Source organism: Chionomys nivalis, chromosome 16 (assembly GCF_950005125.1).
Source record: "Chionomys nivalis chromosome 16, mChiNiv1.1, whole genome shotgun sequence".
NCBI classification, from domain to species: domain Eukaryota; kingdom Metazoa; phylum Chordata; class Mammalia; order Rodentia; family Cricetidae; genus Chionomys; species Chionomys nivalis.
In genome coordinates, this window is record NC_080101.1 from 28,184,875 (window position 1) to 28,210,949 (window position 26,075).

At 40.3% G+C, this 26,075-nt stretch overlaps 1 protein-coding gene across 1 annotated transcript in view; it reads left to right on the forward strand.

Annotated features, from left to right (window-relative positions):
- Positions 1-26,075, forward strand: part of Kif24 (kinesin family member 24) — a 58,499-nt gene that overhangs the window by 927 nt on the left and 31,497 nt on the right. The window contains exon 2 of the mRNA XM_057790757.1: positions 22,322-22,963. Within this exon, the coding sequence (XP_057646740.1) occupies positions 22,347-22,963 (617 nt within the window). The 5' untranslated portion in view covers positions 22,322-22,346. The remainder of the gene's footprint in view (positions 1-22,321; positions 22,964-26,075) is intronic.

Sequence of the window (26,075 nt, forward strand, 5' to 3'; positions counted from 1 at the left end):
TTGAATTTTTCACTTGCATGCATGGGTGCATGCGCGCCACAGCACTCAAATGAAGGTCAGAAAACAGCTTTGAGGAGTTAGTTCTCTTTTTCCATTTTGTTGAGGCAGGATCTGTTTTGTTTCTGCTGCTGCACATGTTCTCCCGTCATGCCTCCCGTTTTCCCATAGTACTGGGTTTATAGATCACATGTGATCTCTGCCATGCCTGCCTGGGCTACAGACATGCGCTACCCCATGTGACTTTTTTTTTTTTTAAAATTTATTTATTTATTTATTTATTTATTTATTTATTTATTTATGTCTGTGTGTATGCCCGACCCCATTACAGATGGTTGTGAGCCACCATGTGGTTGCTGGGAATTGAACTCAGGGCCTTTGAAAGAGCAGGCAATGCTCTTAACTTCTGAGCCATCTCTCCAGCCCCCCCCATGTGACCTTTTATGTAGGTTCTGGGCATTGACCTCAAGTCATTAGGCTTATGGATTATGTGCATTTCCCTACCAGGCCATTTCCTTGGCCCTGATTTGAGTTTTTAATTTAATTTATTTGGTTTTTTCAAGACAGACTTTCTCTGTAGCTTTGGAGCCTGTCCTGGAACTAGCTCTTGTAGACCAGGCTGGCCTCAAACTCACAGAGATCTGCCTGCCTCTGCCTCCCAAGTGCTGGGATTAAAGGCATGCACCACCGCCGCCCGGCTGAGTTTTTTCTTTTTTCTTTTTTTTATGTGTATTATGTACACCTTGTGGACATCTAGTGAGAAGGAAGTCAGAAGAGGGTGTTGGATCCCCAGAGCTGTAGTTACAGACAGTTGTGAGCTACCATGTGGGTGCTGGGAATAGAACCCTGGTCTTTTGAAAGAACAGCCAGTGCTCTTAACCGCTGAACCCAACCCCATTTATTTGGGTTTTTTTGTTTGTTTGTTTGTTTTTTTGAGATAGCATTCCACACTGTAGCTAGAACATGCAGTAATCCTCCTGTCTCAGCTTCTCGAGTGCTGAAATTGTTGTTGTTATTATTATTATTATTATTATTATTATTATTATTATTATTATTTTGTTTTTCAAGATAGGGTTTATCTGTATCACAATCCTAGCTGTCCTGGAACTAGCTCTGGTAGACAAGGCTGGCCTCAAACTCACAGACTTCAACCTGCCTCTGCCTCCCGAGTGCTGGGATTAAAGATGTGCGCCATTACTGCCCAACTGAATGCTGAAGCTTTCAAGGAAAATTAGGAAAATTACCCTAATCCAACAGTTTGAAACCAGCCTAGGTAAGAGCGTGGCCAAGACCTAATCCTGCCGTGCTAGGGATGGAGCCCAGGGCCTTAAGCATGCTTGGCAAATGCTTCACTACTGAGCTACATCTCAAACAAGAGACACTTTTAGTGGTAGTAATATTGGCAGTAACAGTTGTGGCAGTGGTGGTAGTAGTTGTGGGTTCACGGTTAAAGGAGAGAAAGGAATCTAATATGCTTTCTATTTCCCTAACCCCAAAGAACAGTCAGAGGAATAGATGGTTAGTTGATTGCTTTGAGACAGATTTTTCTGTATAGCCCTGGCTACACAATTCTGGAACTCAAGACTAGACAGACTTCAAACTCAGATCTGCCTGCCTTGCTTCCCTACTGCTGGGATTAAAACGGTGTGCCACTACCCCTGACTTTTGTAAGGAAGTGAGTGATAAGTTCTATTATTGTTACGTAATTCATGTATTCAGTCATGGAATCATTTTAACTGTGATGGATTGAAGTACTTGCTTATCTAGCATGCCTGAAACCCTGGATTCAATCCTCTGCACCAGATAAAACTAGCAGTGGTGGTCACAGATGCTTAGCACTTCAGAAGTCTAAGTAGGCAGGAGGAAGTGTAAGAAGGCAGGACCAAAGGTCAGAGCTATTCTAGACTCTTAGAATTTAAGGTCAGCTTGGGCTACCTGAGACACCATCTCAGAAAGCAAACAAATAAACAAAAACAACAAAAAAACATATAGTTGTCTATTTTACTATGAAGTGAACTTACGTAGTATTTGGAAGCATTGCATAATACTGGTATTTAACTAGTATCTAGAATAGTATATTATATCCAGGCCACAATTTCGAGCTGAGAATTTACCAGCAATGAGGAGCAAAACTGAAAACTGTTTTTAGTTAACCGTCTATTTATGTTGACATATGATTGGTTCTTGCTGGGAGCAAGCCTTTAATCCCAGCACTTGGGAGGCAGAGGCAGGGAGATCTCTGAGTTTCAAGCCAGCCTGGTCTATAAAGCGAGTTCCAGAACAACCAGGGCTACACAGAGAACCCCTGTCTTAAAAAACAAACAAACAAACAAACAAACAAAAACTAGTGGTCTATACTAATGTGGCCAGTATATAGATAACCATTTACTCTTCTAGAAAATTCATGTCATTGTTTTGAATAAATAAAATTATTCCCACTTTAACCATTTGTGAAAAATGAAAGATTAATTGGATAGCACCATTACATGTTAATAATTTAGATCACAGTAAATGAGGTTATTTATATACTTTTTTTTTTTTTTTTTTTTGGTTTTTCGAGACAGGGTTTCTCTGTAGCTTTGATGCCTGTCCCAGAACTAGCTCTTGTAGACCAGGCTGGCCTCGAACTCCCAGAGAACCGCCTGCCTCTGCCTCCCGAGTGCTGGGATTAAAGGCGTACGCCACCACCGCCCGGCTTATATACTTTTTTTAACTTTAAAAAGCAAGTTGGGCCGGGCGGTGGTGGCGCACGCCTTTAATCCCAGCACTCGGGAGGCAGAGGCAGGTGGATCTCTGTGAGTTCGAGACCAGCCTGGTCTACAAGAGCTAGTTCCGGGACAGGCTCCAAAACCACAGAGAAACCCTGTCTCGAAAAACCAAAAAAAAAAAAAAAAAAAGCAAGTTGGTTTTTCAAGACAGAATTTCTCTGTGTATCCCTGGCTGTTCTGGAACTAGCTCTGTAGACCAGGATAGCCAAGATTCTCCTGCCTTTGTCTCCTGAGCGCTGGGACTAAAGGTACCCCACCTCTACCCAACCAGCTTGGAAATTGATAAAGACTAATTGTAGCCATTATTTTTCCAGGAAAACACATGATATATGGTTTGTTGACATGGTTTTATGGCTACAACTGGCAGAAAATCTTTTAAGTGACAAGTTCCTGAGATTGGATTAGACCAAAATTTTAAATTTTAAAAATAAACCTCTGAATTTAACCCCAGCATTGGTTACTACCTGTCCCTGTTAGTGCATTCAGAATTAAACCTCTGTATATAGAAACTACTATACTTGTGTTGACTTAAGGTGGCTGGGTTCAGCAATTTTACTACGTTCATTTTTAGGTGATTACCACCAAACTTAAAAACTTAATAAACCTGTTAAGGGCAGGTCTTAAAGCAAATCACAGAGTATTTATAGTTAATCATAAAAGAACTTTTTCTTTCAGTTATAAATCGAAATAATCTCAAAGTAGTTTTTTAAAAAGTATTATAATAGTAACTCACATATTAGTGTCCAAAAGTCCACAGCTGACCTTAGGAATTCCATTGAGTACTATCTGTTCTAGTTCCTCTGCAGCTGTTGCTTTAAACAGTTGTCCCCTCCTTTGTCTTCTTAAAGCTCAGCCATCTACAGATAGGATAATCCCTGAAGTTTGAAGTAACTGGTTCTCTTGAGAGGGAAGAGTAGACTGTAGTGTTTAATTTTTAATTTGCCTCTTGGAATATGGAATTTCTTGTGTGTTATTTGGGATCTAATACCTAACCTGAGGTACAGAAATGTTTTATGAGAAGTGATCAAGAATGTTGAGTTATATTGTATCTGTTTTTAACTTGTATGTGTGTATTTGTGTATGTGATGTGTATTGATAATTTACATACAAGCAGGCAACATTAGAGTCCGATACTTAAATTTTTTTAAATTTTTATACTTACCCTAGTGTTCCTCATACTTGGCTGACTTGCTCCCACCTAAAGGCAGATAAACCTGTAAAAACTCTTAGCAGAAATCCATCCCATTTGCCCCTGGACAGCTTTGAATAAATGACCTTTTCTGTGTAGGGTGAAGGGAGGCCACTTGTTTGTCCTGGCTGCATGGCTGCTCAGCCCCGAAATAACCACACAGAAATTGTATTAATTAAATCACTGCTTGGCCCATTAGCTCTATTATTGGCTAACTCTTACATCTTAATTTAACCCATTGCTATTAATCTGAATGTCACCATGAGTTCGTGACCTACCAGCAAAGTTCCAGCATTTCTGACTCCGGTGGCAGATCCATGGCATCTCTCTGGCTCTACCCTTCTTTCTCCCAGCATTCAGTTCTGTCTTCCCCACCTACCTGAGATCTGCCCTATCAACAGGCCAAGGCAGTTTATTTATTCATTAATGGTAATGAAAGCACACAGAGGGGACTCCCACATTACTTCCCCTTTTCTGTTTAAATAAAAAGGAAGGCTTTAACTTTAACATAGTAAAATTACATATAACAAAACAGGTATCAAATAAAAATTATAGTTACAATATTTATATTTATTTTATCTTTTATCATAACTCAGGAAAACTATATTATTACTATCTATTCTTCAACTCCATCAAAGACTCCAGAAGGATATAATATTACCTAAGTAAACAGGAAGTACATTGTAAGCAACTTCCAAAATTCTAGAATTGACAGAGACATCTAGCTACCTGGACAGTCACCCCAAGTTCTTCTGTAACATTGGAACATTCATCTTTGGCCTACAGGCCCATAGTATCCAGCAGACTTTTCCACAAAGCAGGAAATTTCAAAGACAGGTCTGCCTATATTGACACTTTGCCAGTCACTTTCTCTCTCCTGCAGAATGTCTCACAGACTCTTTCATGAAGCAGGAACTCCAAAGGATCATCTCATCTTTAGGCAAGTTCAGCAGTCATTTCTCTGTGGATCCTGCATGTCTAGTTCATCTAACAAACTCCATAAGGAGCCTCTTTGATGCCCATCTTCCTTTTGAAGTAAACTGATGCTGCCAGGAGCAGATGTGTCTTACTGTCATGAAAAGTCCTAAATTTTCAAAACATTTTAAATGCCATATTCTGAAGGTCTCTGAAAGATTTGAAGAATCCCTATCCATCTGAAATACTTCCCTGCACATCTATAAAATCTAACTAACATGACTACAAACTTCACTATTATAGAGGATTATCTATTAACCTATATTTCTTAATTATACATTACAGTTTTTTGTTTTCTATATTTTCTTTTTTTTTAATATTTATTTATTTATTTATTTATTTATTTATTTTTTTTTTTTTTTTGGTTTTTCGAGACAGGGTTTCTATGTGGTTTTGGAGCCTGTCCTGGAACTAGCTCTTGTAGACCAGGCTGGTCTCGAACTCACAGAGATCCACCTGCCTCTGCCTCCCAAGTGCTGGGATTAAAGGCGTGCGCCACCACCACCCGGCTATTTATTTATTATGTATACAATATTCTGTCTGTGTGTATGCCAGCAGGCCAGAAGAGGGCACCAGACCCCATTACAGATGGTTGTGAGCCACCATGTGGTTGCTGGGAATTGAACTCAGGACCTTTGGAAGAGCAGGCAATGCTCTTAACCTCTGAGCCATCTCTCCAGCCCCCAACATTACATTTTTAAAATGAACTACACAATCACAATACCTCAGTCAAGATCAGAAATACATATACATATAACAAAATTGACCTTAAATTTGTACCAATAAACCAAGATTCATACCAATGCAAATTATTCATATCTATGTCATATCCCCCTTTAAATGTAAACAAACAATTATAAATAATAAACAATAATTGGGAATATGGGCATAGTTTTGTCCATACTGCTTCCTGCTGTTTGGGGACGCTGTTAATCAGGTCTTTCATGGTGTATCCTGTGTGTATCTCAGTCCAGCAGTTGGACAAAGTAATTTTTTGAGGGTGTTCACAGAAACCTTTCAGGGGGTGTGCTCTATGAAACCATATTGGTCTGGAAGCAATTCATAGGTTCTCATCTTCCGTGGAAACAAGAGAAGAACTTTTCCAAAGCAACATATCCTTAGACCCAAATTTGAAAGTCATGCTACCTTTATAATATACATGCTGGTTTAACATAGCAGCCCATACAATGAAATGTCTCTCTGTACTTAGCTCACTCACAGTCAAATAATTCAAAGAAAACACAGTAATATACATAATCCAGACTCTCTGTGAATTTTCCATCTTTACGTGGCTTACTTTTCTTTACTCCTTTTAATCTATGACTATCTGTACTCTGTCTCTTTAAAGGTTTTTTTAAACGATTTACTTCTTTTCCAACTCTCTATACTCTTGCTTCTCTCTCCCAAGCCTACGTACATTCATCCAACACTGTGACTCATTTAGAGTTCTTTTATGTCTGAATCTGTCCTTATTGCATTATCTGTAATTCTTTGCTGTTCAGGAGCGCTTTTGCTTGCTAAGCGCTTAAAAAAAATCTAAACTGTGACATTACTAGGTCAAATGCAGTACCACCTGCTTGCCTGCCCAGTCTAAAACTTAAGCTGCACCATTCCTATGATATATACGGTACTGCCAGTATGGTGGTGCTGCTGGTGCCTCTGAGAGCCATGCACACTGCTCCATTCTCAGGCACACAGCCAGTCCAAGTCACCATTAAGCAAGCTGCAGCCGTCTGCTCACAAACCCCGCCCAAATGCTCTGTCTCCTAAAAGAGCCAGAGGTTGCACTGGCAGCAAAGCCCAGAAAGCCAGCATTTCAAAACTGCCGCTGTGGCTGAGTTAGGAAAATCTTAAAGGAGCAGCAGCAAGCTGCCAGCAAACAGCAAGAAGCTGTGTTAAACTCTGTATTCTTCTTCTTCTTCTTTTTTTTTTTTTTTTTTTTTTTTGGTCTAGAATTCCTTTTCAAGCCCTGTCACGTTTTATGTAGATTTAGTTGGCCACGTGGGTGCCAATCTATAGGGGGGAGGGAGGCTGCCTGGATGCTCAGCCCTGAAATAACCTCACAGAAATTGTATTAATTAAATCACTGCTTGATCCATTACCTCTAACTTCTTATTGGCTAACTCTTACGTCTTATTTTAACCCATTTCTATTAATCTGTGTATTGCTGTGTGGCAGTGGCTTACCAGCTAAGTTTCGGCAGCATGTCTTACTCTGCCGGTGGATCCATGGTGTCTCTTTGATTCTACCTTCTTCCTCCCAGCATTCTGTTTAATTTTTCCCACCTACCTAAGTTCTGCCCTATCAACAGGCCCAAAGCAGTTTTTTTTTTTATTAACCAATGAAAGCAACACAAAGACAGAAGGACCTCCTACACCATTTCTGGATCACTAAGTATATATGTATTTATTTCACAGATTTGTTTTTTTGTTTGTTTTTCTTTTTAGATTGTTTTATTGGTATAAATGCTAGAAATTTCTTTTTTTACTAGCAGTTGTCACTTAAAAACAGGTATGAAAAACAATATAATCATTTCATCTTGTTTCCAAATTCCTAAGAAAGAAAAAGTGAAATTTCCACAATATAGGAAATCTCTGTTTAGTCTCAATATTATATAATTGTAAAATAATGACTGGCTAGGCCTGGTCACACATTTGTAAGCCCAGCACTTGGGAGCATAACAAACATTAAATATTAGTCTGTTAAACACTGTATAATTTTTTATAACAAATTTAAATCTTTTGCTCTTATCTGCCTTTAAAAAAACTGTATACAAATGTTTTAAATCCCCTCCCACCATCACCAGCCACAGCAAAGTCTTTGTTTATGCAAAGGCCCTGTTATGGTCTTAGACTTTGACTGTTTTAAGTAGCCTTCCCCATCCCCCTTTCCTTCATTTTCTTTATGCCAATTCTTTTAATTGAAAGGACACAGCACCTGTGTTAGAATAAAAACCAGTGCATACCAGGCAGTAGTAATGCACACCTTTAATCCCAGCACTGGGGAGGCAGAGACATGATCTCTATGATTGGGAAACCAGTCTGGTCTACAGTGCAAGTTCCAGGATAGCCAGAGAAACCCTGTCTCAAAAAACAAAACAAATGCTCTCTCTTCTGTTTCTTTGGCGGCGTACGCACGCGTTTTCTCTGACTCTTTCCCTCTTTTTCTCTCTCTCTTCTCCCTCTCTCCCTCTCTCTCTCTCTCTCTCTCTCTCTCTCCCTCCCTCCCTCCCTCCCTCCCTCCCTCCCTCCCTTTCTCCCCTTTTAATAAATGCTTTTAGGGCTTAAAAAAAAACAAAAAAACAAATGAACCAGGTGTTCTTCATGCCCTGTGTGCATTGCATGTTCTCTCTTTCTCTCTCTCTCTCTCTCTCTCTCTCTCTCTCTCTCTCTCTCTCTCTCTCTCTCTCTCTCTCTCTCACACACACACACACACACACACGCAGTGTATCCTCTTGATCCACAGTAAAGTTTTTCTTTGTCCAGACACTAAAGTTGGTGTGGTGGCCTTTATTTGCAACCCCAAACTTATTTCTAACAGAAGATTTTTCAGTCTGAAGCCAATCTGGCCTTGGTGTTTTTTTTATTGGGATTTATTTCTTTATTTTGGTATTGAATTTTTGCTTTGGGTTATATGTTTTAACAGTGTTGATTTTTCTGAGAAGTTCATGAAAAGTCTTTCCAATTTTAGTGATCTTTCATCAATGTTTTAGTAGTTTTCATTGCCGAGATCTTCCCTTCTTTCCTGCCTTCCTGCCTTCCTGCCTTCCTGCCTTCCTGCCTTCCTGCCTTCCTTCCTTCCTTCCTTCCTTCCTTCCTTCCTTCCTTCCTTCCTTCCTTCCTTCCTTCCTTCCTCTTTCTTTTTTCCTTCTAGACAAGTTTCTCTATGTAATCCTGGCTATCCTGGAACTTGACATGTAGACCAGGCACTGACCTGAAACTGGAACTCACAGAAATCCTACTGTCTCTGTCCCTAGAATGCTGGGGTTAAAGTTGTTTGGCACCATGCCCAACATGATCTTTGATTTTTGTTTGTTTGTTTGTTTGTTTGTTTGGTTAAATTTATTCCTAAGTATTTTCTTTCCTCTCCCCACCCTTTTTTTGAGATAATTTGCTGCTGGCATACCAAAACTATTTCTGATTGTTACATCAACAGCTGGGAGCTAGCAGTCTCCAGGCTTGCCACAAAGGAGAGTTTCACATATTTGTGCTATTGAATACTAGGACAGCCAGTATGTAAAATCTGCCCATCATCCTCCCTCACCCTGGAATTCACTATTTTGCTGTTCATTTTTGTGGTAGTGACAGCTGTGAGCTACTCCATTTACTAGGGGTCAGCTAAGGGGGGAGTGACTGGGCCTGTCTGAGGTAATGAAAAGAACAAATGTGAGACATGAGAAGACTTAAATTCCAGTCTTGGAAGCCACTTGTTACTCTGGCCAACACACAGGTTCGTTATGGATCTTTCTTCTTTCCAGTAGAAAGAAAGGGTAATGATAGCATTGTAGATAAATCTCAAAATCATTATGGTAAACAAAAGACAGTAGATACAAGAGACTATAATTCTACTTAGGTAAAATTTAGGAAATATAAATAATACATAAAGCCAGGAAGTAGGTCAGTGGTAGTCTTCACTGGGAGCAGAGGAAAGCAAGGCATGCAAACAGGCATTTGGAGCCTTTTGAGGGTAGTGGGTCTGTATCTTAATTGTGGCTCCACAGGTGAATAGAGCTATCATATAGCTTATGGAGTTATATGCTATCACATATACAAGCTAGAAGAGAAATTTGGAGGCAGTTTCATAGTACAATAAGAAAGAACATAGAAATAGATTATTTGGAGTTTTGCCGCAAGTGCAAGAGGGAAGAGCAGCAGCACAAAGAACTTGTTGTCATTGTTCTAGTGATCCAGTAAAATTGTTGTTGCTGTATAGTGTGAATGTATGAGACCTAAACAAAATCAACAGTCATCAACTTTGATGCCCAACTTCCTTTACCTATTTGTCTTATTTCTTGGAATCTTTTTGAACTACTTTTTGTGGAGGGTGTTTGAGATCAGATAAACCTTTTAAAATTAAATATCTATTTATTTAAGAAGGGTTTTACTATGTAACTTTGGCTGGCCTGGAATCCACAGAGATCCTTATGTTTCTGCCTGACTGGGTTTAAAGCTGCTCTCCAACATCTCTATCTTCTAAAATATTGACATTATTAAAAATTTGTCTTGTATGCCGGGCCATCTCTCCAGCCTCTCAGTTTTATTTCTAAAAGTATAGCTGTGGCTTCTAGAAATTTTACTAAGGAGTTCAAACTATAAATAGAGAATACAGGATGAGACCAGGTGGTGGTGACACACACCTTTAATCCCAGAAAAGGCAGGCAGATCTCTGGTTCAAGTCCAGCCTGGTCTACAGAGCAATTTCCAGGACAGCTAGGACAGCTAGAACTGTTACACAGAGAAACCCTGTCTCGGAAAAACAACCAAACAAAAAATTTTGTCTTGTATTATACTTAACCAATTGTTTTGAATCTTATTGGTTAATGGATCCTTTTTCCTTTATGTCAAGGAACTCCATTTACATCCTTAGGGTTATTATGTAATAAGACTATTCATGGATAACTTTAAATTCTGTGTCATTGCATGTATGTAGTGTGCATGTGTGTGGGCAGATGTGTGTGCACATGTATGTGTGTGCATGAGGAGGCCAGAAATTGATTACTCTCCACAATGTTTATTGAGGCAAGGTCTCTTAGCTGAAATGAGAGCTTGCTGATTAATAGTCTTAGCAAGAGCAAACCAGCTTCTCTTAGAGAGTCCCTGGATTTGTCTCCCAAGTCCTTGGGTGACAGCTAACATATCTACCCAACTTTCTTTATGTATACAGTATTCTGTCTGCCTGTATGCCTGCAGGCCAGAAGAGGGCACCAGATGTGGTTGCTGGGAATTGAACTCAGGAACTCTGGAAGAGCAGCCAGTGCTCTTACCCTCTAAGCCATCTCTCCAGCTCCCTCCTTACCTATCCAACTTCTAAAAGTATCCTGGGGATCTGAACTCTGGTTTAAACTTAAGCTTATGGGGCAAGAAGGCTTTATTCACTAGGCCATCTTCCCAGCCTTCATGATAAATTCTTTTTAAAAACAACTTCTTAGGCCAATGGTGCAGCAGAAGAGGCCAACATGGTCTACATAGCAAGTTCTAGGACAGCCGGGACTACATAGAGACTCTGTCTCAAAATACACAAAGTATTTTTGTAATTTATGTGTAAATATGTGTGCCTCTGTGAGTTTCTGTGTACCATATTCATGCAAATACCTTTGGAGGCCAGGAGGAGGCATTGAACAAGAGTTACACATGGTCATGGGCCACCATGCGGGTGCTGGGAACTGAACCCTGGTCCTTTGCAAGAGCTATAAGTGTTCTTATAATAGAATAGTGATAGATCACTAAGCCATCTATCTCTTTAGCCCTCTTAATGGTAAATTTTTGTTTTTGTTTTTGTTTTTCGAGACAGGGTTTCTCTGTGGTTTTTGGAACCTGTCCTGGAACTAGCTCTTGTAGACCAGGCTGGTCTCGAACTCACAGAGATCCGCCTGCCTCTGCCTCCCGAGTGCTGGGATTAAAGGCGTGCGCCACCACTGCCCGGCTTAATGGTAAATTCTTAATTCCAGTGTGTAAGGAGGTAGATAATAAGTAAAATGACAATTTAGCTTTTAAAATTCTCATCCTATATTCTCTTTTTTGTCTGTTTCTTTGTTTTGTTTTGTACTTTTGAGACGGGGTTTCTCCATGTAGCCCTGTCTATCCTGGAACTCACTCTGCAGACCAAGCTGACCTCAGTTCAGAGATCTGCCTGCCTCTGACTACCAGGGGTTGGGATTAAAAGTGTGTGTCACCACCACCTGGTCTAATCCTGTATTCTCTTAATAATTTAAACTCCTTCATAAAATTTCTAGAAGTCACAGCTATACTTTTGGAGTTAGCATTGAGGGGCTGGAGAGATGACTGAGCATGTGAAGTAAATAGCAGTGGCCCTAGAGTAGTTGTGGGTGTCTGGAGCTATGCAGGTCTCCAAAAAACAAGCATTGTCACCTTTACTTTTTCCTTTCCCCAGCTTCAGGCTCTCTGTACTTAACTGGAAATGCATAACCTTACCTGAATTTAGCACTGTGGGTGGCTAATTATAACAGCCATGTGTTCACTGAAGGAAAGCTTATTTCCAGGTTAGACAGAAAATAAGCATAATGAAGCTATCAAAGGCTTAAAGCAATTTAATGAAAAACATGGAATATAAAAAAATGCTAGAATTAATCATGAATCTGATGAAAAAACATTAAAATTCTGAAATAAGTCACCTGGTACCATTTAAAATAAGTAGGACTTTTTTTTTTTTTTTTTTTTTTTTTTTTTGGATTTTCGAGACAGGGTTTCTCCGTAGCTTTTGGTTCCTGTCCTGGCAGGTAGGACATTCTTTATGAATTGAAAATTTAAAGGAAAAAAATCATTTATATTTGCCTTCATGTAAAAATTCTATTTTAAGTAATCAGACAGCCCTAGTTGTTGACAGAGTTTTTATTTTTCTTTCTTTCTTTTTTCTTTTCTTTTTTGCTTTTGAGACAGGGTTTCTCTGTGTAACAGTCCTGGCTGTCCTAGAACTCCCTTTGTAGACCAGGCTGGCCTCAAACTCCCAAGTGTTGGAATTAAAGGAATACACCAATACCTCCCAGCTCTTTTTAAAATCTCTTTTTTTTTTTTCGAGACAGGGTTTCTCTGTGGTTTTGGAGCCTGTCCTGGAACTAGCTCTTGTAGACCAGGCTGGTCTCGAACTCACAGAGATCCGCCTGCCTCTGCCTCCCAAGTGCTGGGATTAAAGGCGTGCGCCACCACCGCCCGGCTCTTTTTAAAATCTTTATGAGTATGTTTAAGTGCTTGCATGTATGTCTGTGTACCACTTATGTGATTGGCTGTTGGAGGCCAGAGTAGGGTATTGGATCCCCTGGAACTGAGTTATTGTCAGTTGTGTGGCACCATATTTATCCCTAGGAACTGAATCAAATTCCCTGCAAGAGCACAAGTATACTGAACTGCTGAGCCATCTCTCTAGTCCCCAGAAAGGTTTCCTAAGGAGAATTCCTAAAGAAGGAGAGGATCAGAAAATTACCAATTTACAGCTCCTAATGAAATAAGTAAGGAGGTATTGATCACCAATGAATGAAACTCCTAGATTAATTTAAAGAGAGACTCTCTCAGCAAGGGGATCAGGCTGCAGTCCTCGCAGACATTTGTGTATATTCTGATTCTATGTGCATGAAATGTGCTAAATAACACTGACAGAACATTTTGCCAGAAATGTAGATGCTGCTTCTAATGTAGGATAGCCAGATTTAGACCAGACAAAATTCAATTGGAATTTCAAATAAGCAGTGAATGATTTCTTTAGTATTAAGCTCCATGCTTGGAAACATACTGATTTTGTCTTTCTATAAGTCAGGCTGGGTGGTGGTGGTGCACACCTTTAATTCCTGCACTCAGGAGGCGGAGACAGGCAGATCTCTGTGAGTTCAAGGCCAACCTGGTCTACAAAGGGAGTTCAGGAGCAGCAAGGGCTATTACACAGAGAAACCCTATCTCAAAACAAACAAAATAAAGTTAAGAGGGCAGCAGGGTAGCTCAATGTTATAGTGCTTGCCTAACATTAGTAAGGCCCTGTAAGGTTCTGGTTTGGTTCCTAATGTTGCAGAAAACCTGTGACAAAACACGATCCAAGCCCCATCGTTATTAGTTAAATAACTTGACCATGTATCACATCTGCTTCTCAAGTTCTTAGCAGAGCTGGACTAGATGATGGGTTTTTTTGTTTGTTTGTTTTGTTTTTTGCCTCCTAATTTAGTAATCTGTATTAGTACTCTTTGGTTTACTGACAGATATATAAAATGAAGATCTATCTTATTTAACATCTTAAAATACGAATGCTGTCTGCCTTTACATTTTAGTATATATTTTTATTATGTTTTAATTTATTCTATGTGTAGACATGTGTTGCAGAGTGTATGGGTGGAAGTTAGAGGATAACTTACTGGAATTGATGCTCTTCTGTCACTATGTGGTTCTGGAGAGCAAACTCAAGGCGTTAGGCTGTACAGCAAACTCTTTTACCCACTGAATCATGTTACCAACTTTCCACCTCATTTTTTGAAACAGACTGGAACTTAGAGTGTTGACCAGCAAGCACTGAGAGGATCCTTCTGTCTGTTCCCCAGGTATTACAGATGCTCTCTCACATCTAGTGTTATGTGGGTGCTGGAGAGCCAAACTCAGATCTCCATGCTAATGCAACAAGCACTTTACCTACTGAGCCATCTCTCCAGCCCTGAAATATGTTGTATTTTTTATTAATTAATAATAGTATAATTGAGCTGGAGAGATACCTCAATAATTAAAGAGCCCTTGCTGCTCTTGGGAGAACCCGCTCAAGTTCTAGGGATCCAATGACCTTTTTTGACCTCTGAGGGTACCAGGAACACACACATGATGCACAGATATACAAGTAGGAAAAATAATAACACATAAATTTTTAAAAAATAGTTTCAGAATTAAGCACACGCACAACAGAGTTCTCAGTTCTGTTGGGTACTGGAGACGTCAGTGAAATACAGATCACAATAGAAAAAACAATGACCACCAACTTTTGCTGTAGCAGGCTACTTCTCTTGATTGTCCACTGGTAGTACCCATTCCCCTTCCTGCAGAAGACTGTCATTACTCATGCAACCTGCCAAGGGCATTTATGTCTGATAAGCAATGATATGGTTCTGTTTTGGATCAGTTAATGTTCTCTTTAACAAATGATGCCTTTATAAACTATTCTGTACCTTGCTTTATTCACTTAGCAATATATTGGAAGGCTTTCTTTTTCTTCAATAACTATTGGAGAGTTTAGTTAAGTTTTGTAATTGGTTCATAGTGTTATTTCCCTTGAAAGGCAACAGTAATTTATTTAACCAGTCTCCATCCTTTGCTATTAGCAATAGTGATATAATGACTTTGTACTTCTGTCTTTTTATATTTGTACAGAGTAGCTGTAGGATATTTCCAGAGTTAGAATTGCTGGGAAGTGAATCTGTTCACGAAAATTTATTTATTTTCATTTATCTACTGGCTTTTTTTAAGACAGGGTTTCTTTGTGTAACATTGGCTGTCCTGGAAATAGCCCTGTAGACCAGGCTGGCCTCAAACTCACAGAGATCCGCCTGTCTTTGTCTCCCGAGTGCTGGGATTAAAGGTGTGCACCACCACCGCCTGACTATAAAAATTTATTTTTATACATATGTGTGTATCTGTGTGAGTGGTATGTACAAATCACATTAGGAAAGACCTAGCTACCAACACTTTTTGCTATGTAATAGTTGACTTCTGTGTGCACATATTGTAATATATGTGCACATTTGCATAGATGCATATACCTGTGGTAAGCAGAGGCCAGAAGACATCAAATGCCTTGGAACTGGAAGTATAGGCATTTACAGGTTGCCCAGTTTGTTATGTGGGACTAGGATCAGAACTCCAGGCCTCTCAATTTCATTGCCTGAACAGTACTCACTCTTAACAGATGCCTCCAGAGCCCAGGGCCTTGCTCACACTAAGCGTGTACTCTACTGCTGATTCTCTCCATAGCCTTTGCATTTGTCTTTTTGACAGAGGTAGATCAGTAAAGTAAAATTATCACCTGAGCAAAATGTCAATGTATCTGTCCCCAAAATATGGGAGTTAATATTTTGTTTTTTTGTGGCTCAGTAGTAGAGTTCAAATGTTTTTTGTTTGAAGTTGCAAGAGTGATTCTGATATTTCAGGAGTTAAAGGAGGGGATAAACCCTTGTAAAATGGACTACAATTACGGAAACGCATGTTGAGTTTGAAAACAAAGGAACATAGGCTATCCATAGTGCCCAGAAAGGTGGATGGCTGCAACTGTGTTAGATGCATGACTCTGGCTACTTCAATTCATGTTTAATGCATGTTCAAATTATTCTTACATTTTTCTTTTCCCATGATATTATAGGTTATACAAGGGTTTCAAAATTAATATTTTAGTCTCAGTTATTAAGAAGCAGTGGAGACTGTGATTATCAGAGTTGAACTGAGAAATGTTTGATATGGCACCAAGGGAATTGGTGTGCAAAATACAGAATCTTGCACAGCTTGTGCATGGCACTTACAACCTGTTCCCATGGGTAAGCTGAGCCAAGCAGAGAGTGCAGCTGCTTAGAATTTGATTAAACCAAAACACCGAAGGTAGAATAAGTTCTGTTCTTGGTTCTGTGCTAGGTGGTGAAGATAGGAGAAGTGCAGAAATAACAATAGCAATGGTAGTCACTGCCAAGGCTTATTAATTATGGAACACTGAATGTCCCAGTCATTTTGCTGGGCTTGTTTGTCTGTCTTTCACTCAGGCAGGCCTCAGACTTGCTCTATAACCAAGAATGTCTTGAATTTCTGATCTGCCTGCCTCTACCTCCCCAAGTGCTGGAATTATAGGTACATGTTAACATGCCTAGAATTTGGCAGTGCTTGGGAGCAAACCTAGGACTTTATGCATGTTAATTAAGCATAATATAAACTGAGCTCTATCCCCAACCCTTACGGGTATTTCCATATTCAATCTGAAGAATTTAGAGATTTCTGTTGCTTCTTCTCCCTTCAATGTCTTGAAGCAAGGTGTCATTATGTAGTCCAAATTGACCTCAAACTTTCTATGTAACTTTGTTGCTAGGACCTACCTCAAACTCAAGGCAGTCCTATCTCAGCCTCCCAAGTGCTTGGGTTACAGGTCCACACTACGAAACACATACTTGAGGGATGGAGGGAGGTGCACATACACATGAAGTCAACGAGTGTCTCCCTCAGCTGCTCTCTAACTTTTCTTTTTCTTGAGACAGAGCTCTATCTCGCACAGGATTTTTTGTTTTGTTTTGTTTGAGACAAGGTTTCTTTGTAGCTTTGGAACCTGTCCTGGAACTCGCTCTGTAGACCAGGCTGGCCTCGAGCTTATAGAGATCCACCTGTCTCTGCCTCCCGAGTGCTGGGATTAAAGGTGTATGCCACCATCACCAGGGAGGATCATTTATTGAATCTGAAACTTTGGGATTCAGTCAGTTTGGTGGGCCATTGAGTTCCAGAGAGCTTCCTGTTTCCACCTCCCCATCGCTGACATTACAGTCAAACACTACCACACTTGCTTTCTGTTTTTTTGGTTTTTTTGTTTGTTTGTTTTTGTTTTTTTTTTTTAAGGGAATCAAACTCATGTTGTCTTCATGCTGGTGAGACACTTTACTGACTGAGCTGCCTCTTTACATCCCAAATATGTTTCTAAAAGAAATAAACCAAAAAATGGGGTCTCGTATAGCCCAGGCTAGCCTTGAACTTGCAGTGATTCCCTTTGCCTCAGTGTTGGGATTTCAGATGTTGGGTTTTCAGAATGCTTCTATGGCATTCCTAATTCACAGTTGAAAAAGTGAGTTTCTGAAATAGTAAGTGATTGAACTTGCTACACACTTACCTCCTCTATAGGATTGTATGGAAATGAACAAATACAATGCTCAGAACAGTGGCTGGTATATATTAAGTGCTCAGTAAATACTAGACGCTATAATGGTTGCTGAGGCACAGAGTACCATGTATTCCCTATTAGGACCTATCTCCGCCGTGATAGAAAACTGCAGTGTCCTTCTGACAAAGACAGGTATTCTAGGGAGGAAGAAAATAGTGATAAGAGGATTAGTGGTTTAGTTTTTTTTATTATTATTATGTATATTCTGTCTGTGTGTATGCCTGCAGACCAGAAGAGGGCACCAGACCCCATTACAGATGGTTGTGAGCCACCATGTGGTTGCTGGGAATTGAACTCAGGACCTTTGGTAGAGGAGGCGATGTCCTTAACCTCTGAGCCATCTCTCCAGCCCTCTAGTGGTTTAGTTTTGATACGATGTAAGGTGTTGGGAGTAAAATGATAGAAAAAAATCTAGAGATGAAAAATCTCATTTTGGTGAAAAGCTCTTGAGCAGTCTTGAAAAGATGGGTGTAGCACACACAATGACAAACGATGAGAAGCAACTGGCATTCCCAGTCATCACTTGTAGGAATGAAAATAGCAGAGCTACTTTAGGGAGTAGTTTGGCAGTTTCTTATACTCATGGATATTAACCTTCATCAGGCGATGAAAGGAGACAGAGACAGAGACCCACATTGGAGCACCGGGCTGAAATCCCAAGGTCCAAATGAGAGAGCACGAGCAAGGAACTCAGGACCGCGAGGGTTGCACCCACACACTGAGACAGTGGGGATATTCTATCGGGAACTCACCAAGGCCAGCTGGACTGGGTCTGAAAAAGCATGGGATAAAGCCGGACTCGCTGAACATAGCGGACAGTGAGGGCTGCTGAGAAGTCAAGAACAATGGCACTAGGTTTTGATCCTACTGCACGTACTGGCTTTGTGGGAGCCTAGGCAGTTTGGATGCTCACCTTCCTAGACCTGGAAGGAGGTGGGAGGTCCTTGGACTTCCCATAGGGCAGGGAACCCTGACTGCTCTTTGGGCTGCTGAGGGAGGGGGAGTTGATTGGGGGAGGGGGAGGGAAATGGGAGGCGGTGGCGGGGAGGAGGCAGAAATCTTTAATAAATAAATTTAATAAAAAAAAAAAAACTAAGCATGTCTTACCATACAATCCAGTAATCATGCATCTTGGTATTTACAGAGGAGTTGAAAATTATGGCCATGTGAAAACTGCGTAGCTGTTTATAGAAGCTTTATTCGTAATTGCCCAAACTGTAAGCCTCTAAGGTGTCCTTCATTAAATGAACAAATAAACCAGACACATTCACATGTGAAATGGGTTTCAGCAGCAAAAGAAATAAGCTAACACACCATTAAAAAATCTTGGAGGGAGTTTAAATTATGAACTGAAAAAGCCAGTCTAAAAGCTGACAAGCTGCATACTTCCTACTGTGTGACGTTCTGGAAAAGGCACTGTGGAAATAGTAGAAAGATCATTGAGCAGATATGGGGTTCACCCTTTTAATCCCAACACTTGGGGAGCCTGATACACAGTAGTGGGTTCCAGGACAGCCAGTGCTACACAGTGAGACCCTACCCCACCCCCTACCTCTCAGACAAAGAGATCATTAGTCACCATTGGATAGAGCGCGCGAAGGATGAGTAGACAGAGCCCAGGAGTTTTAGGGCAATCAAACTAGTCCATGATTTACTTAAATAGAGGATGCATGCACTATGTATCCAAGTCCGTAAGTTCTGCAGCTCTAGGTAAGAGAACTCCAGTGTAAACTGTAGACTTTGGGTAATGATTCTTTATCAATGTAGGTTTACTAGTAGGGAAAAGAGTACATGTGTGAGACAGGCTGTTTGGCAAGTCTTTACCTTCTCAGTTTTTCTTTGAACCTAAAATAGCTCCTAAAGTTGCATATAAAATTGGCAAAGTTTCAGAAATGAAATTGTAACTACTGTTACATAACAATCCAGCCCCAAACTTGACTCAAAATAGTTGTCCTTTTATTTGCTTAAAGCTCTGTGAGTCGATTATTTGGACCAAGCTTAGTTAGTTCTTTACTTGATCTCACTTGGAATCATTCCTGTGACTGTCTAGTGCATTGGTTCTTAACCAGTCGTGATCCCTTGCAGGGGAGTCAAACCACCTTTTTACAGGGGTCACCTAAAACTATTGGAAAACAAATATTGACATTACGATTCATAGCAGTAGCAAGTTTAAGGTTATGAAGTAACAATGAAAATAATTTTATGGTTGGGGGCCACCACAGCCTGAGGAACTGTATTAAAGGGTTGCTTCATTAGGAAAGTTGAGAAACACTCACCTAATGACATCTAGTCTAAGATGGCTTCCCTTGCACATGTTTTTGGCCATTAAAGTAGTAGTAGTAATGTATGAGCCTCTAGCTATTGGCTAAACTTCTTCACATGGCAGAAGAAGAATTCTGTCAACGGTAACAGCTATGATGGCGCTCTAGACCTGGGCATGGCAGTCTGCTTTACTGCATTCTATTGCCCAAAAGAAATTAGAAAGTCATTCTAGATATAATGTGGGGAAGAAATATACTCCACCTTGATGGAAGGACTGCAAAACTTTTGTGGGCTTTTGCAGAGGGAAACCATCACTAAAAGACGATGTCAGGGTCAGTTTAGGGTATGTGTTAGGCACTCACATGTTTGGTTTTCTGTTTTGCCTAAATAGTATTTTCTCCAAATTTAATTACTCAGAACTCCTTGGTTGTCTTTAGTGTGTGCGCATTCACGCTGTTTCTCCTAGAAAGGACAAAAATAAATGAAAATGAAAGCAATTCTTCAGTAATTATTTGATTTTTGGAAGCTCTGAAGGATTAGACCATTTTGAAAAAGAAAATATAAGAGGCTGGAGATATGGCCCCACAGTTAGGAGCACTGGCTACTCTTGCTAAGGACTTGGGTTCAATTCCAAGTACCCACATGACAGCTCACGATTTTAGTCTGTAACTTTAGTCCCAAGGGATCCATCGTCCTCTGCTGGCCTCTTTGGACACCAGGCACACATGTGGTGCACAGACATACATACAGACAAAACACTCATACACATACAATAAATAATAATTTTATTTATTTATTTATTTTTGGTTTTTCGAGACAAGGTTTCTCTGTGGTTTTGGAGCCTGTCCTGGAACTAGCTCTTGTAGACCAGGATGGTCTCGAGCTCACAAAGATCCGCCTGCCTCTGCCTCCCAAGTGCTGGGATTAAAGGCGTGCGCCACCACCGCCCGGCTGGAACTAGCTCTTGTAGACCAGGCTGGTCTCGAACTCACAGAGATCCGCCTGCCTCTGCCTCCCGAGTGCTGGAATTAAAGGCGTGCGCCACCACCGCCCGGCTAAATAATAATTTTTTTAAAAAATTAAATTTTTAAATTTTTAGGCATGGTGGTTCCTGCTTGTAATCCTAGAGATTGGGAGGCCAAGACAAGGGGATTACCACAAATTTGAGGCCAACCTGGACTGCACAGCAAGCTCCAAACCAGCCTAGGCTATACAGGCTATACAAACAACAGCAGGTAGAGGCAGGTGGATCTCTGAGTTGAAGGCCAACCTGGTCTATAGCACGAGTTCCAAGACAGCCAAGGCTACACAGAGAAATCCCTCCTCTCCCAAATGAATAAAACAGAGGCTGGGGAGTCAATATGTACTATTTTTCCAGAGGTCTCATTTTCAAGTTCTAGCACTCCATCTCCAGTGGATCCAACACCGTTTTCTGGCAGTATAATTGTGCGCACGAGCACACACACACGTACATGTACATTCACACATACACACATTTAAAATACTGGTTAAATATTTTTAAATGCAATTTAAAATTATTTTTTATATTCTTAGGAACTTGAGCTTGATTAACAGGATTGAGAATTACTTAGAATTCTGATTTATAATAGACAAAGATTTTGTATTATTACCACATCACCTGTTAGTGTTTAATTAAATTTCTGATTTTAAGTATTATATTGTGTAGTTGTCCAAAGTGATTATAGTATTAATTTCCTAGAAAAAATTTATTTGATTGATATTCTGTTCAGTTGACATCTGTGATCACCTTTTAGAATTATCTGAAATACTGAGTGAGTTGATTCTGAATTGGTTGTTTTTACTTCTCTCTAGCTTACCAATACACAGCAGATAAAAGATGCAGTTTTCTCTGAGCTGTGTTAATTATCCTTGTGGTCACTATTTTATTCTGCTTTCTATTCTGAAAGACTTCTTAGCCTTTGTTCATTAATCTTAGGAAACAGTTGTGCAACATGCCTTGACGTTGAGTTGAACATCTAAAATTAGTCCTGCTACAGTCAGTGGTTGAGAACAAGACACTGCAAAGTTAGAAGGAATTCCCAAGCAATAAGTAAGTGCTTTATGTTATATCTGTGTCCATATATTTACTTAAATATATAATTAGGGCCGGGCGGTGGTGGCGCACGCCTTTAATCCCAGCACTTGGGAGGCAGAGGTAGGCGGATCTCTGTGAGTTCGAGACCAGCCTGGTCTACAAGAGCTAGTTCCAGGACAGGCTCCAAAGCCACAGAGAAACCCTGTCTCGAAAAACCAAAAAAAAAAATATATATATATATATATATAAAATTAGGAAACATTATTAAACAGATGAACAAATTACAACTGTTAGTTCATATGCTGTTATAAAGCAGCTTTGCCTATAGACTCTGCTGTTTAATTAATCATTCCAGAAGAAACATTCCTAGGAGACCTGAGAGGAGAAACATTTCCCTGCATATTTATGTTTTCATTTGTAAAGGAATATATTCAGTTTATCTAGATGACTTCTTTTTCTCTTTTTCTTCAGAGTTCATGTAAATCTAGTCACGAAAATGGCCTCCTGGTTATATGAATGTCTTTGTGAAGCTGAACTTGCGCAGTATTATCCTCATTTTACTGCACTTGGCCTTCAGAAAATAGATGAATTAGCAAAGGTTACAATGAAGGACTACTCCAAATTGGGAGTCCATGACATGAATGACCGCAAACGTCTTTTCCAACTTATCAAAATCATTAAGATTATGCAGGAGGAAGATAAAGAAGCCCTCAGTAGCCCAGAGAATCCTCTTCAAACAAACAACATGTACACCAAGCGTCGGGAGTTCAGATCTGGCCCCCGAAGACAACTGCAGTTTGATTCTCCTGCTGATAGCAAAGCCAGGACGGCCAGCAATGAAATATGCAACCTATCAGACTTATCTGTAGAGGAGCAGAAATCCACTTACCTGAAAGTGCTGGCACACATGCTACCTGATGACTCCCAGGACCAAACAAAAATAAGAACCCTGAATGCCTCGGCTGCTGGTGCTCACATGGGGACAGAAACTGACGCTTTGCTCTTTTCATCAAGTTACTTTTCTCCAAAACTAGGAAACAGTGATATTCCCGTGATTCAAAGAGTCTCTCATGTTTCAGGGTATAACTATGGAATCCCTCATTCTTGTGTCAGGTAATAATTTATTTTTACATTTTTGGGAGAGGCAAAGACAAATCTCTCCTTCATGACAGAGCAGTGCAATTACTCTTTATTCCTAGTAAATGAATGTACCATATGAATGATAGTTAACAAAGTTTGCATTAATAATTGAAGTAAGTGGGTAGAAACAGAATAATGAGGAACTGGAACTTTCCCGAAGCAAAAAACTGATATTGTTCATGTATGTCAAACAAACAGCTGCTACTTACCAGGATCTGCTGCCCATCCTCTCGCAGACTACACACAGTATATTCGTGAAAGCCAAGTAGTTAACTGGCCTTCTACAGTGAAAAAAAAATCACACAATTCACAGGATTTTATTTGTTTGTTTGTCTTTTGAAACAGGATTTCTCTATGTAACCCTGGTTGTCCTGGAACTCACTCTGTAAACCAGGCTGGCCTCGAACCGACAGAGATCTGCAGGCCTCTGCTTCCTGAATGCTGGGATTAAAGGTGTGCTCTACCACCACCCAGCAGGATTTTTTTTTTTAAGATTATCCAATTCATACCAACCAGATGATTTACAGCTTACTTAAGGCCAAAGATCAGGTAGTTAAGTAGTTCTTTGAGCACTTAGGTTATCTGCACAATTGAAAAAGGATCCTAATTTTGACTGCATTTTTTTTTTTAATTCAGCCCTGGAGAAACAGGTGATTTTTTTTGGTGAATAAAAAGAGTAAGACCTTTTGATGGCAATCAGAGGTTGTGAATCAGAATGACAGTAAGCTATTTTCACCTAGTTCTTCAAGATAGAATTTTAAATAAGATCCCTGAAAGGTGAAATACTCAATAATCCCCAATGCTAAGAATGATATACTAGAAAATATATTCTTTTAAAATATATTACTTGGGCCGGGCGGTGGTGGCGCACGCCTTTAATCCCAGCACTTGGGAGGCAGAGGCAGGCGGATCTCTGTGAGTTCGAGACCAGCCTGGTCTACAAGAGCTAGTTCCAGGAAAATAAATTCTTTCTTTCCTTCCTCCCTTCTTCCCTCCCTCCGTCCCTCCCTTCTTTCCTTTCCTTCCTTCTTTCCTTCCTTCCTTCCTTCCTTCCTTCCTTCCTTCCTTCCTTCCTTCCTTCCTTCCTTCCTTCCTTCCTTCCTTCCTTCCTTTCTTTCTGAATACAGGGTTTCTCTATGTAGCCCTGGCTGTCCTGGAACGCACTCTGTAGACCAGGCTGGCCTCGAACTCACAGAGATCCTGTCTCTGCCCTGAGTGCTGGGATTAAAGATGTGCACCCCTACTTCCTGTGGGAAGATAAAGTCTTGACATCTGGTCTTATATTTGGTTTTTTTTGTTTTGTTTTGTTTTGGTTTTGGTTTTTCGAGACAGGGTTTCTCTGTGGTTTTGGAGCCTGTCCTGGAACTAGCTCTTGTAGACCAGGCTGGTCTCGAACTCACAGAGATCCGCCTGCCTCTGCCTCCCAAGTGCTGGGATTAAAGGCGTGCGCCACCACCGCCCGGCTTGGTCTTATATTTGTTAAAGTGCCAGAGTACTTCATGCTCAGTTCTTTCATTCTCCTAAACTAGGTAATTTAGGTTTTTTGTTTTGTTTTTTCGAGACAGGGTTTCTCTGTGGTTTTGGAGCCTGTCCTGGAACTAGCTCTTGTAGACCAGGCTGGTCTCAAACTCACAGAGATCCGCCTGCCTCTGCCTCCCGAGTGCTGGGATTAAAGGCGTGCGCCACCACGGCCCGGCGGTAATTTAGGTTTTTAAATTTTTTATTTTATGTTTACGAATGTTTTGCCGGCATGTATGACTTTTCACTATATGTGTGTCTGGTGCCCATGCAGGCCAGAAGAGCATGTCAAATATCCTGGGAGTGGAATTATAGACAGATAACGCTGAATCACATATGGGTGCAATGATTTGAACCTGGGTCCTCTGAAAGAGTAGCTAGTACCCTTAACCACTATGCATCTCTCCCACTCCAAGGTGACTTAGTTTTATAGGTGAAAATACCTATAATAATTTGAGATACTTAAGCCAGGTGGTGATGGCGCATGCCTTTAATCCCAGTACTCCGGAGGCAGAGGCAGGCAGATCTTTGTGAGTTCGAGACCAGCCTGGTCTACAAGAGCTAATTCCAGGACAGGCTCCAAAGTTATAGAGAAACGCTGTCTAAAAAAAAAAAAACATAAATAAATAAATAAATAATTTGAGATACTTGTTCCAGCAGAGCACAGAGGATTTAGTGCTGCTATTTTTCTTCTTTAATTATAGGTTGTAAATATGAAAGATAAAATAGCAAGCTTTTTTTTTTTACTATTTTATTGACCAACACAGAAAAATATAAATTAAAATTACTTATAAAATTACTACTTTCCACCGGGCATGGTGGCATATGCCTTTAATCCCAGCACTCGGGAGGCAGTGGCAGGAGGATCTACGGAGTGAGTTCCAGAACAGCCAAAGATACACAGAGAAAGCCTGTCTTGAAAAAAACAAACAAACAGGGGCTGGAGAGATGGCTCAGTGGTTAAGAGCACTGGCTGCTCTTCCAGAGGTCCTGAGTTCAATTCCCGGAAACCACATGGTGGCTCACAACCATCTGTAATGAGGTTTGGCGCCCTCCTCTGGCATGCCGGCATACATGGAGGCAGACTGTTGCATACATAATAAATAAATAAGTAAATAAATCTTTTAAAAAAACAAGCAAACAAAAACTACTTTCCACTACTTAACACATCATGATTTAGAATGCATATTTTAGTTTAAATATTGCCATTACATTTATTCTATAAATATTAAGTAATAGCTGTGATCTCTGACTCTAGGTATGAATATAATTAAGATATCTGGAGGCTCATAGATATTAGAGGGCAAGGTAAGAGATGACAAGCATAGCCATCTGTGCCAGGCATGGTGGGGCACACAGCAAGCCCAGCACTCACAAGACAGACACATGGCTGATGAGCTCCAGCCATCCTTGGCCTCATAGAAAGACCCTATCTCAAAAACAAATGAACCAGAAGATACCCACTAGGAAAGAACACACCTTCATTTTTGTCTTTTAACTTAAAAACCACAAACTACAGACCTTTTGTCCATGTGACTCCCCTAGAATTCCTGCACAACTCTAAAAA